The 11580-nt window shown below is 42.3% G+C and overlaps 1 protein-coding gene across 2 annotated transcripts in view; it reads right to left on the bottom strand.

Moving 5' to 3' along the window:
* The window catches only part of poli (polymerase (DNA directed) iota), a 79807-nt gene extending 71148 nt beyond the window's left edge, over window positions 1–8659 (bottom strand). Inside the window, exon 1 of one of the 2 annotated variants that reach the window (XM_043721093.1) lies at window positions 7777–8659. In XM_043721093.1, the coding sequence (XP_043577028.1) occupies window positions 7777–7936 (160 nt within the window). In that variant the 5' untranslated portion in view covers window positions 7937–8659. The remainder of the gene's footprint in view (window positions 1–7776) is intronic. The other variant, XM_043721180.1, reaches the window with a different exon arrangement.
* Window positions 8660–11580: the final 2921 nt, after the last annotated feature.

Genomic DNA, 11580 nt, shown 5'->3' with positions numbered 1-11580 from the left:
CATTTCCCCTCCTCTCTTGCCTCCCTTTCTGTCCTTCCTGTAGCATTTGTATCCTGGAACATTAAGCTGCCAGTCCTGCCCATCCCTGAGCTATGTTTCTGTAATTGCTATGATATCCCAGTCCCATGTTCCTAACCATGCCCTGAGTTCATCTGCCTTCCCTGTTAGGCCCCTTGCATTGAAATAAATGCAGTTTAATTTATTAGTCCTACCTTGTCCCTGCCTGCCCTGATTGTTTGACTCACTTCTGTTCTCAGCTGTACCCATCTCAGATCGATCTCTTTCCTCACTATCTCCCTGGGTCCCACCCCCCCCCACCTTACTAATTTAAATCCTCCCAAACAGTTCTAGCAAATTTACCTGCCAGTATATTAGTCCCCTTCCAATTTAGGTGCAATCCGTCCTTCTTGTACAGGTCACTTCTACCCCAAAAGAGATTCCAATGATTCAAAAATGTCAATCCTTCTCCCATACACCAGCTCCTCAGCCATGCATTCATCTGCTCTATCCTCCTATTCCTGCCCTCATTAGCTCACTGTTTGTTAATTTTCCCAGATGCACTCCGATGTCCAGCGATACACGAATTCAAACAGCAAAGGCAGTAACTCTGCAGGTTTTCTCTCTCTCTCTCTCTCTTGCACTGTCCTCACCATGTGCTTCCTTTGTCTGCTCTTCTCCCTTTTAAACTGCTGTTGTTTTGACGTTTTTTTAACAAAGTTCCAAAACAATGCAACAGCATATAAAACAGTAATTGCTGCTCCTGGAATTCAAGGAAATCACCTTCAACACCTGAAATACCTCAAAAAAAGGAGCAGCTCTTACAGCCAGAAATTTTTCCCGTCCTCCATCTTGGATTACCCAGAATACATAAGTTTTGTTTGGTCCACGCTCCCCAACCACCCACCCTCCACTCCCGGCACCTTTCCTTGCCACCACAGGGTAAAACCTGTGCCCACACCTCCCCTCCTCACCTCCATCCAAGGCCCCAAAGGATTCTCCCACATCCAACAGAGATTCTCCTGCACCTCCACACGTCATCTACTGTGTCCGTTGCACTTGATGTGGCTTCCTCTACATTGGGGAGACAGGATGCCAACTTGCAGAATGTTTCAGAGAACATCTCTGAGACACATGCACTAGACAACCCCACCGCCCTGTGGCTGAACACTTCAACTCCCTCTCCCACTCCGCCAAGGACATGCAAGTCCTGGGTCTCCTCCACCACCAAATTCTTGACACCCAAAACCTGGAGGAAAAATGCCTCATCTTTTGCCTTGGCACCCTCCAACCAAACGGGATCAATGTTGATTTCACTAGTTTCTTCATTTTCCCTGCCCCCACCTTATCCCAGATCCAACCCTCAGCACCACACTCTTGAACTGTCCTGCCTGTCCATCTTCCTTCCCACCTATCTGCTCCACCCTCTACTCCGTTCTATCACCATCTCCCCCCACCTCCACCTACATATCGCATTCCCAGCTACCTACGCCCCAGCATCAACCCTCTCCCATTTATCTCTCAGCCCCCTTGGGCCACCCCCCTCATTCCTGATGAAGAGCTTATGCTTGAAACATCTACCCTCCTGCTCCTTGGATGCTGCCTGACTGGCTGTGCTTTTCCAGCACCACTCTTTTTGCTCCTGTTAATAAAGCTGAGAACACCTACTAACTGCTCTCTCTACCTTTCCTGCCACCTTCAATTAACTGTGCACTCTGCTCCTGCATACCCTTTAGAATTGCATCCTCTATTTGTATTGTCTTTCATTGTTCTTCCAATCAAAGTGAATCACCTCCCACTTCTCTGTATTGAACTTCATCTGGTCATTCCACCAACTTGTCAATGTCCTGTTGGCTATTTGTCATTACCTCCATAGCTTTTTCTGCACTCCCCAAATGCGTGACTTCACACTTTGAATTCCATTTGCTCAGTCAACCAAATTATTGATACACTTCTGGGATCAAGAACTTTCCTCTTCACTTTCAGCCACACAGCCAAATTTGCGTCATCTAAATTTTTTCCAATGTAAGTCCAAATCATTAATGTACACTAAATACAATAACATACAAGTAGCAAGATACCCAGCATGAGAAACCATTTTCCATTTGCAAAAACATCCATTACCAATTACCCTATTCTTCCTATTGCTGAGGCAATTTTGGATTGAATGCTCACATTCTCTGCGTCCCATTAACATTTTTTTTCCTGGCCAATCTGCAATGTAGAATCTTGTCAAACACATTACAAAAATCCATATAGACAACATCCATTGCACCTAATGTATGTCAATCATACAGCGAAAAAGAGTCCAAAATCAGAAATTGCTGGAACACCTCAGCAGGTCTGGCTCTATCTGTGGAGAGAAAGCAGAGATAACATTTTGGGTTCAGTGATCCTCCTTCAGCATATGTCAACCTTTTTCTGAAGAAAGGTCACTGGACCCGAAATGTTATCTCTGCGTTCTCTCCACAGATGCTGCAGGACCTGCTGAGTTTTTCCAGCAATTTCTGATTTTCTTTCTGATTTCCAGCATCCACAGTTCTTTGCTTTTTTGTCGTTTTGTAAAGAAATGGCCTGTTAGCCCATTAAGTCTGCAATGCCAAAAATACACCAAATCTACAGTAGCCCCTTTGTTCAGCACTTGGCCCCATTGCCTTAAATGTTATGACATTCCATGCACTTATCCAAGTATTTTTTAAAGTTTGCTTTAAATACCTCTACTACTCTCCCACGCAGTGCATTCTGGACCCCTACCACCCTCTCGGTCAAAACATTTATCCTCAAGTTCCCCCAAACCTTCAACTTGAAACCCTTGTTATTAACCCTTCAACTAAGGCGGAAATTTCTATCCATTTTGTCCATGCCTCTCATAACTTTATACCCCTACATCAGGTCTCCTGCCAAACTTCTGTGCTCCAAAGAAAACAAATCTATGCTTATCCAGCCTCTTTTCACAGCTAAGATGCTCCATCCAAGGAAACATCCTGGTGAATCACCTCTGAACCCCCGCCAGACCAAACACATCAGTCCCTATAGTCCTAAAGACCAGAAATGCACACAGTATTGCAGCTGCAGCCTAACCAAAGTCCTGTACAACTCCAAAATAACCCTTCTGCTCGGATAACCTATGCAGCAACTATTTCTTTCTTGTTCCTTCCTCAAAAAAATTTAATTAATAAGACATGACCTTCCCCTAACACAACCATGCCAACAATCCCTGACAAATCAGTGCCTTTCTAAGTGACGGTCTATTCAGTGTCTTAGGATTGATACTAATAATTTGCCCATCACCAAAATCAGACTGACTGGTGATACTATCCCGCTCATCTTTTATCAACAATGGTACATTTGCAAACTTCTAATCTTCAGGTATCTCGCCTCCATCGAGTGAGGATTGGAAAATGATCTGCAGAGCATCTGTTAATTCCTTAGGCTTCCATGGTGATGTTGCCAACTTTAAGGATGTCAGTCTCTCCACTGCTTCCTTTTGTATTACGCATATTGTGTCTAATATTTCACACTCCTCCTCTCTGATTAGAATGTTTGCATTATGAATATGTGAACAACATACTCATTTAAAACCCTGCCTTTATCTTCTGCAGCATCCACATCTCATCCCATAGGGTCAACTCTTCTTTAGTTACAAACAAAAACAGAAATTTCTTGAAAAACTCAGCAGGTTTGGCAACATCTGTGGAGAGAAAGCAAGGTTAACGTTTCAGGTCCAGTGACCCTACTTCATTAGATTACTTACTTACTTACAGTGTGGAAGCAGGCCCTTCGGCCCAACAAGTCCACACCGACCCGCCGAAGCGTAACCCACCCATACCCCTACATTTACCCCTTTACCTAACACTACGGGCAATTTAGCATGGCCAATTCACCTGACTTGCACATCTTTGGACTGTGGGAGGAAACCGGAGCCCCCGGACGAAACCCACGCAGACACGGGGAGAACGTGCAAACTCCACACAGTCAGTCGCCTGAGTCGGGAATTGAACCCGGGTCTCTGGCGCTGCGAGGCAGCAGTGCTAACCACTGTGCCACCGTGCCGCCCACTTCATGACTGACTGTAGTGAGGAAAAGGAGAAAGTGAGGACTGCAGATGCTGGAGATCAGAGTCGAGACTGTATTGCTGGAAAAGCACAGCAGGTCAGGTAGCATCCGAGGAGCAGGAGAGTCGACATTTCAGACATACGCCTTCATCAGGAATGCTGATTGCTGAGGAAAAGGTTGGTAAACATTATTAAAGATGGTGTTGAGATGGGGGGAGAGAATCCAATAAGAGATGCAGCCTAGAGAGAGAGAACAACAGTTGGGCAGACAAAGGAATGGATGACAGTCAACCTGGGAGAATCAAGAGCTGCTAATGGGGACCACAAGCGGCTGACAGTGGGTTGTTTGTGATACAAGCCCATGTGATGACAAGCCTGGTGTGTATGGTAAGGAAATGGGAGATAGTGCTCAAGTCCTAAAATTGTTGATATTGAGGCTAGAAGGCTGCAGAAGCAACCAAGAAGAAAATGAGATACTGTTCCTCCAGCTTGCGCTAAGCTTCACTGAAGCACTACAGCAAGCCCGAGACAGAGATGTTGGCCAGGGAACAGGGTGGTGTGTTGAAGTAGCAGGAGACCAGAAACTTGGGGTCATTTTTTGCAGATAGAAAGTAGGCTAGTCTCATCTGTGTAGAGGAGACCACATTATGAACAACAAACACAGTAGACTACATTGAGTAAATGCTGCTTCACCTGGAAGGTGTGCTTAGGGCCTTGCAAAATGAGAAGGGAGGAAGTACACAGGCCGGTGTTACTTGTTATGTGATTGCAGGGGAAGTGCCATGGATGGTAAAATGCCTCAGGAATGTGGGGAGGTGTTGGGAGTAGAGAAGGAGTTAACCAAGATTCCGCAAAGGGAACAGACCCTGCAGAAGGCTGAGAAGGGAGAGGAGGGGAATATCCGTCTGATGCTGGCATCCCGCTGGAGGTAGCGGAGATAGTGGCTTATGATCCTTTGGAAGTGGATGCTGGTGGGATGGTAAGTGAGGATGAGGGTGACCCTATCTCTGTTGTGGGAGGGAAGCAAGGGGTTGAGGGCCGAAGTGCAGGAGATGGTCGGAGCCGGCTGAGGGTGCTACCAACCACTGTGAGGGGGAATCCTTAATTGAGGAAGAAGTTGGACATTTCAGAAGTCCCCTTGTTGAAGTTCGCATCATCAGAACAAAGGTGGAGGAACTGGGAGAATGGAATAGAGTCTTTGCAGGAAGCAGAGTGTGAGAATGTACAGTCAAGGTAACTTTGGGAGTTGGTGGGTTTGTATTGCATATTGGTGGCCAGCCTAAACTCAGAGATGGTAAGGAAGGGAAGGGAGAAGTCAGAGATGGACCAGGTAAAGGTGAGTGCAGGATGGAAATTGGAAGTGAAATAGATAAACTTTTTCCATTTTCTTTTGTTAACGTTTTGCTCTTAATATACAGAGAAAACGTCTTTGGGTTTTCCTTGATTTTACCTGCCCTCTTTCTTTTCCCACATATTTTCTTTGCCTTCCTTCTTTTATTTCTTTTATTTCACTACTGCAGTTTGTATGTAAAGAAATACAAAACAAATTTAAAAAAAAGCTTTTCCTTTCTCATGGGAGGTTGAATAAAATATGGTTAATCTTCTAGAAGACTAGCTCCTGCCAGACAAATTGACAATCTGCTGGAATCAACTGACTACTAACTACATAGATAGCTATCAGGAAGTGATGCTGGTAATTAAAAGTGTTAACTTTGCAATTAAAAAGTGTTAACACATCAGCTAACACCATTGTTGCAATGATTATCATCAAAATCCATATGCACATTTTGCAATTTTAAAAGCCAAATTTACAGTATATTGCATCTCAACCTGAAGACTCTAATCCCCATTATCACCAAGTTAAACTCCCTACTCACCACCCCCAGAGATGGATCTAAAAGTTATCAAAACAATTTTTCAATTTGAATTGTGACAGAGCCCACAACCATAATAGCCACAATTTCCTGAATTAGTTTGTCAGTTCTTAATCGCAATTGTGTCCTGCAGGATAGGTTTTGTGCCTTCATTTTCGCTTTGCTACAACAAAATTCGAAAATGGTTTTGCCTGCAACTTTGGGGCTTCTTAAAGAAGTCAGTTGCTCCTCAGATCTAAAAAAAGGCGGAAAGACATCCTTGATGGTTCAGTTGATAAATGGCACATTACTGAACCTGTGACAGAGCTGAGTAATCAGACTGTTTATTTACAGGGCACCATTTTTAACCCATCCCTAATTTCTCTTCAACCAAGTGGCTTACTAGACCAGTTAAGTGTCAACCATATTGGTGCAACATTGGAGTCATAACGGCCACCATTACTGATACCAGCTCTACATGTAGATGTCTTAATTGGGTAGGATTGAATCCTTATCCCCAGAAAATTAGCCTGCGCCTATGGATTCTGGAACTGATAATATTGCCACTACACAACCATCTCCCCTAGGTATAATTTCAACCCTCGTACAATCTAGGTATGTGCTACATCCTTGATGATTGTCTAGTGGTCACTGCTACAAAGTAGGATAATGCAGATATCCCCCTAGGAACACGTCAGAATTGTCACATATTGCATCTGGACAAATAGCTTAACAGCACCCATTATGAGGGATCACACATCATGGAGATGTACAGCATGTAAACTGACCCTTCGGTCCAACTTGTTCATGCTGACCAGATATTCTAAATTAATCTAGTCCCATTTGCCAGCACTTTGCCCATATCCTTCTAAACCCTTCCTATTCACGTATCCATTCAGATGCCTTTTAAATACTGTAATTGGACCAGCCTCCACAACTTCCTCTGGCAGCTCATTCGATACATTTGCCACCTTTGCATGAAAAGGTTGCCCCTTTGATCCTTTTAAAATCTTTCCCCTCTTACCCTAAACCTATTCCTTCTAGTTCTGGACTCCCACAACCCAGGGAAAATACTTTGCCTATTTATGCTACCCCTTCCATGCCCCTCATAATTTTATAAAACTCTTTAAGGTCACCCCTCAGCCTCCGACACTCCAGGGAAAACAGCCCCATCCTAAGGATCTGAATCTGTTTCATCTTATAAAATAGCAAGAAGCAATTCCTATAATGCCCCTTCATCCATCCAAGATATACAGATTGTTAGAATCCCACATTTTCTTCCAGATACCCTGGTCAATAATGGCAAGTGCTGTTTGCCCAATGTTGGACCAGATCAAAATCAGACATCAAAATTCATTTCTGAAAATCAACATTTGATTCGCATTCCTGACATGTCCTGCGTGTATTGTTGATACTGGGCGACTCGTCAGTTTTCAACAAGTGTTTCCTCACACCCATCTCATCATCAGCAACATACATTTCTCAACTGAATAAACTGTGGCCCAACATTTCAACTCCCCCTCCCACTCTCCCGAGGACATGGAGGTCCTGGGCATGCTACTTTCTCCCCAATCCCACCCTCCTCTCATTTATCTCTCCACTCTGCAAGCACTCTGCCTCTATTCCTGATGAAGGGCTTTTGCCCGAAAGGTCGAATTTCCTGCTCCTCGGATGCTGTTTGACCTACTGTGCTTTTCCAGCACCACTCTAATCTAGATTCCCATTTCTCAACTGAAGCCATGAACCCGCCCTGTAAGCTGCCATTATTTGGTTTGCAATTGGCTAAAGATAACAATTCAAATACGAGGCACTATATTTTGAGCCTCCAATTTGGCAGACAGAATGACGTTGGCTTTCAGTTTCACTAGTACCTGTCAAGTCACTGCTTGCTGCAGCAACAGGAGCAGGAGACGCAGGGCTGCTGTCAACGTAGTCAACTGTGCAACACCATTCCCGTTCATCTTCCTCCTCCTCCTCTTCCTGTAAACTGTAGCGAGGGTTGTCTGCTAACTCATATTCACTGAACTCCATAATTAATGAAAATCCTGAGACATTGCAGGATACCGACTCCACAACAAATCAACCAGCAAACCATATGAGGTGGACAACCAAAATATGCCCCCAAACCACTGCAATCTTTGACGCACTTCACTGTAAAGTATAATGTTGGCATGTTACAAGCTTTATCGGAAAATGCATTACTTCAAACTCAGTGAAGTGTTGTTGGAGTTGGATTAGTCATCGAGAGAGGATTCAAACTGAAACAACCACAGAAAAATGCTGGAGAAACTCAAGAGATTCTGAACAAAGGGTCACACTGGACTCGAAACGCTCACTCTGTTCTGCTGTCCGCAGATGCTTCCAATTCTGCTGAGGTTCTCGAGAATTTTTTTTTTAATTTCAGATTTCCAGCATCCAACCGCGGACACACTTATTTGCAGGATTTAAACTCTGCCTGAGTCACTGCAGCTCCATTTGAAAATGGACAGTGGACGGATTTTAAATTGTTGAACTTTTTTTTCAACCAAAATACCTCTGTTCAACAGAGCAACTCATTTCGTGATACATCGTGGCCTTCACTTTGCATTGTAGCACATACTGATACATGGTCAGTGTGCTGTTTTCCCTTTCCATCGGTTATGGCTCAGAACTGAACAGGAGCAAGGAGCAATTCCTGGCAGGACAGGGTGCACCACAAAGCCACCAGGACAATATTTCAGGGGTTTGTAGACATAACAAACATTTTAGGGCATTTAAGAGAAAAAAAAGTGCTAGATCTAAAAAAAAACTCTAACTCTCTTCTATACTTCCTATTCTCAAAGAAAATACTGGAGAAATTCAGGTCTGGCAGTATCTATGGAGTGAAACAGAATTAATGTTTGGAGTTCACTATGACTCTTCTTCAGAAAGTATAATAAATATTAATAAGTATAATAAATATATAATAAAATATTATAATAAAGCGTCCCTGTGGTAGCTGCCAGCATATTCTACATCAGGCCAATGTGATCACTCCAGACAACATTAAATGAATGTAGTTGTCATGGTAATATGGGTTAAAATATTGATAAATGTAAAGGTAAAGATTTTTGTGCAGAGCATCTTTTTCAGCTTACTTCTTAGCCCCTTTGACAAAGAGGTTGAACTGTGACATTGAGGTGTTTCCTGGAAATAATCCAGTTCTCGGAACAGACGCGATAACCCTGTGGTAAAAAGCAGCAGTAATTGACACTGAAGCAGAATTGTTTCCACAGCAGCAATTGTTTTCTGCAGCTCAATCTTTAAACAATGTTCATGATACCACAGATGCGAGTATTATATTGTTATTTAAAATTTTTCATTGCATTATGGGTTGCCCATTGAACTTGTAGTCCTGTCATACCTCTTATCAACCCTTGATCTTCCTTACTTGATCCAAAGCAGGCCAAGCAGAAAATGCTTGAAATACTCTTTGGGTCAGTTGGCATCTTTGAAGTGAGAAACAGAGTTAACATTTCAGGCCAATGACCTTTTGACAAAAGTTTCTTACTTATATGCAGCCTAGATTTCAGCTAAGTGCATATTTGGAAGATGCAGTCTGGTTCACCTTTTTAGTTTTTCCTCCCTCTTTATATAAACACATAAAATTTCAATTAATGAGTGAATGTTTCAATAAGGTTTCAATTCCATTTTATTTCTTTAACTGCTTTGGTATACTGGCTGTTGTCAATGATTCTTATACGAAATTGTGGGACAAGCCAGAGAGGTAATATCCCTAATAAGTTACATTCGTTTATTGGGAAGTACTGCAACCTCCATTTGAAATCTTTCTGATTGACGTGTCTGATGAGGACAGATAGCAAGTCTAGAAATTTCACTTCTTGCCGTTTTATGGAAAGGGGTGTGCCAATCATATTCTCATCATTCTTTTATCAAGATGTCTTTTCTATTCTTTGAAAAGCTCTGTGTATTAGGGATTGTGTTTGTACAGGCAATGCCCATCCTCTGATATTTTAGTCAAGTCTGAGCTTGGATGTTGTGCGGTGACAGACTGCTTGAACGTGCCAATATGCACTGTGAATATACCTGCACCACACCACGTCATTTTAAGCACAGCAGTTAAAGAAGGCAACTCACTACCATACTCTCAAGGATAGTTCGGAATCAGTGATTGTTCTTCAGTTTGAAGAGTCATATTGGATTCAAAATGTTAAGTCTGTTTCTCTTTCCACAAATGGTCCCAGACTGCTGAGTTTTTCCAGCATTTTCTCTATTTTTTTTCAGATTTCCAGTATCCTCAGTGTGTTGTTTTTATAATTGCAATGACTCCCACTGTTTTTGGTAGAATTTACACTCTCACCATTTTCATATTAGTTAAAACTAATGTAACATGGGGGACTGACAGCAAAGGCAAGAACATAAGAACGAGGAGCGGGAGTAGGCAATTCTGATCCTCGAGCCTGCTTTGCCATTTCATATGGTTATTTTTGATCTCAATTCAGGCTCAACTCCACTTTCTTCTTTTTTTTATAATCCATTTCCTCTGAAATAAAGGCCAATTGTGCACCACCTCCTGTAAATTCCCTTTCAAGACACACAGCATCCTTAGATGGAACTATATCACCATCTTTTCATTGTCCCTGAATAAAAATCCTTGATCTCCCTCCATAACAACATTGTGGGTTTGCTTATACCACATGAACTGCTGTGGCTCAAGAAAACAATTTTTTTTTAAATCATCCACACTGTAGGGTTTCTAATCTAATCTAATCTTCTTTAGGGAAATTAAGGATTAACAATAAATGCTGCTAGAGCCAGTGGTACCAACATTTCATTAAGAATAAAAAAAAAATTTGGATGTCACCTGCAAGAGCATACAGTGTCAACAATGTATCAAATGCAATCCTTCACAGGTAACCTTATGCTCCAAGATCAGAAAGAAGGTTATGTCTGGCTGTGAGATTCAGATTGAGGAATGTGTTGGATGATGTTAGAGCAGGATATATGTCACTAGATGTGTTAATCTCCCATATATCCTGACATTATATGTGTTTTGCAATATCATGAAATAAAATCTGCTCTGGGCTCTTGGTTTTTGTTTTGAGAGTATTAAGTTGGCTCAAGGCAATAGACCCATCAAATCTCACATTATTTTGGACAGGCTCCTGCAAATTCCCAACCTATCCAATTCACAACACAACTGGTTCACAGGAATTCATTCCATTCTATATTGTATTTCTTAAATGTTATTACTGTTGGCATACTATTCATTTCCTCACACTGATTTTTCATCAAGATGCACTGTAGTGAAGTACTTTCCCAAATAGCATAGGTGAGCCACTGCAAAAATATTGCAAGCATTGTGGCAGTTGATCGGTATCTGGAGCACATCATTAATGCCATAGCCACTTGTTCAATCTGAAACCAAGATGTGCACTGGTTAAAAGCAAATTACTGTGGATGCTGGAATCTGAAACCAAAAGAGAAAATGCTGGAAAATCTCAGCAGGTTTGGCAGCATCTGTAAAGAGAGAAAAGAGTTGATGTTTTGAGTCTAACTGACCCTTTGTTAAAACTCTATGACTATTCATCTTTTATCATCACAAAGGATGAACAAATGGGAGGGTGTCTCGGTGGGTCTGCTTATGAACTTGACTACTCTGCATTACAAATCCAGATATGTGACATCACTGGAGG

The sequence above is a fragment of the Chiloscyllium plagiosum genome, chromosome 1 (assembly GCF_004010195.1).
Source record: "Chiloscyllium plagiosum isolate BGI_BamShark_2017 chromosome 1, ASM401019v2, whole genome shotgun sequence".
Classification (NCBI taxonomy): domain Eukaryota; kingdom Metazoa; phylum Chordata; class Chondrichthyes; order Orectolobiformes; family Hemiscylliidae; genus Chiloscyllium; species Chiloscyllium plagiosum.
This window is presented reverse-complemented; position numbering and strand designations above follow the sequence as displayed.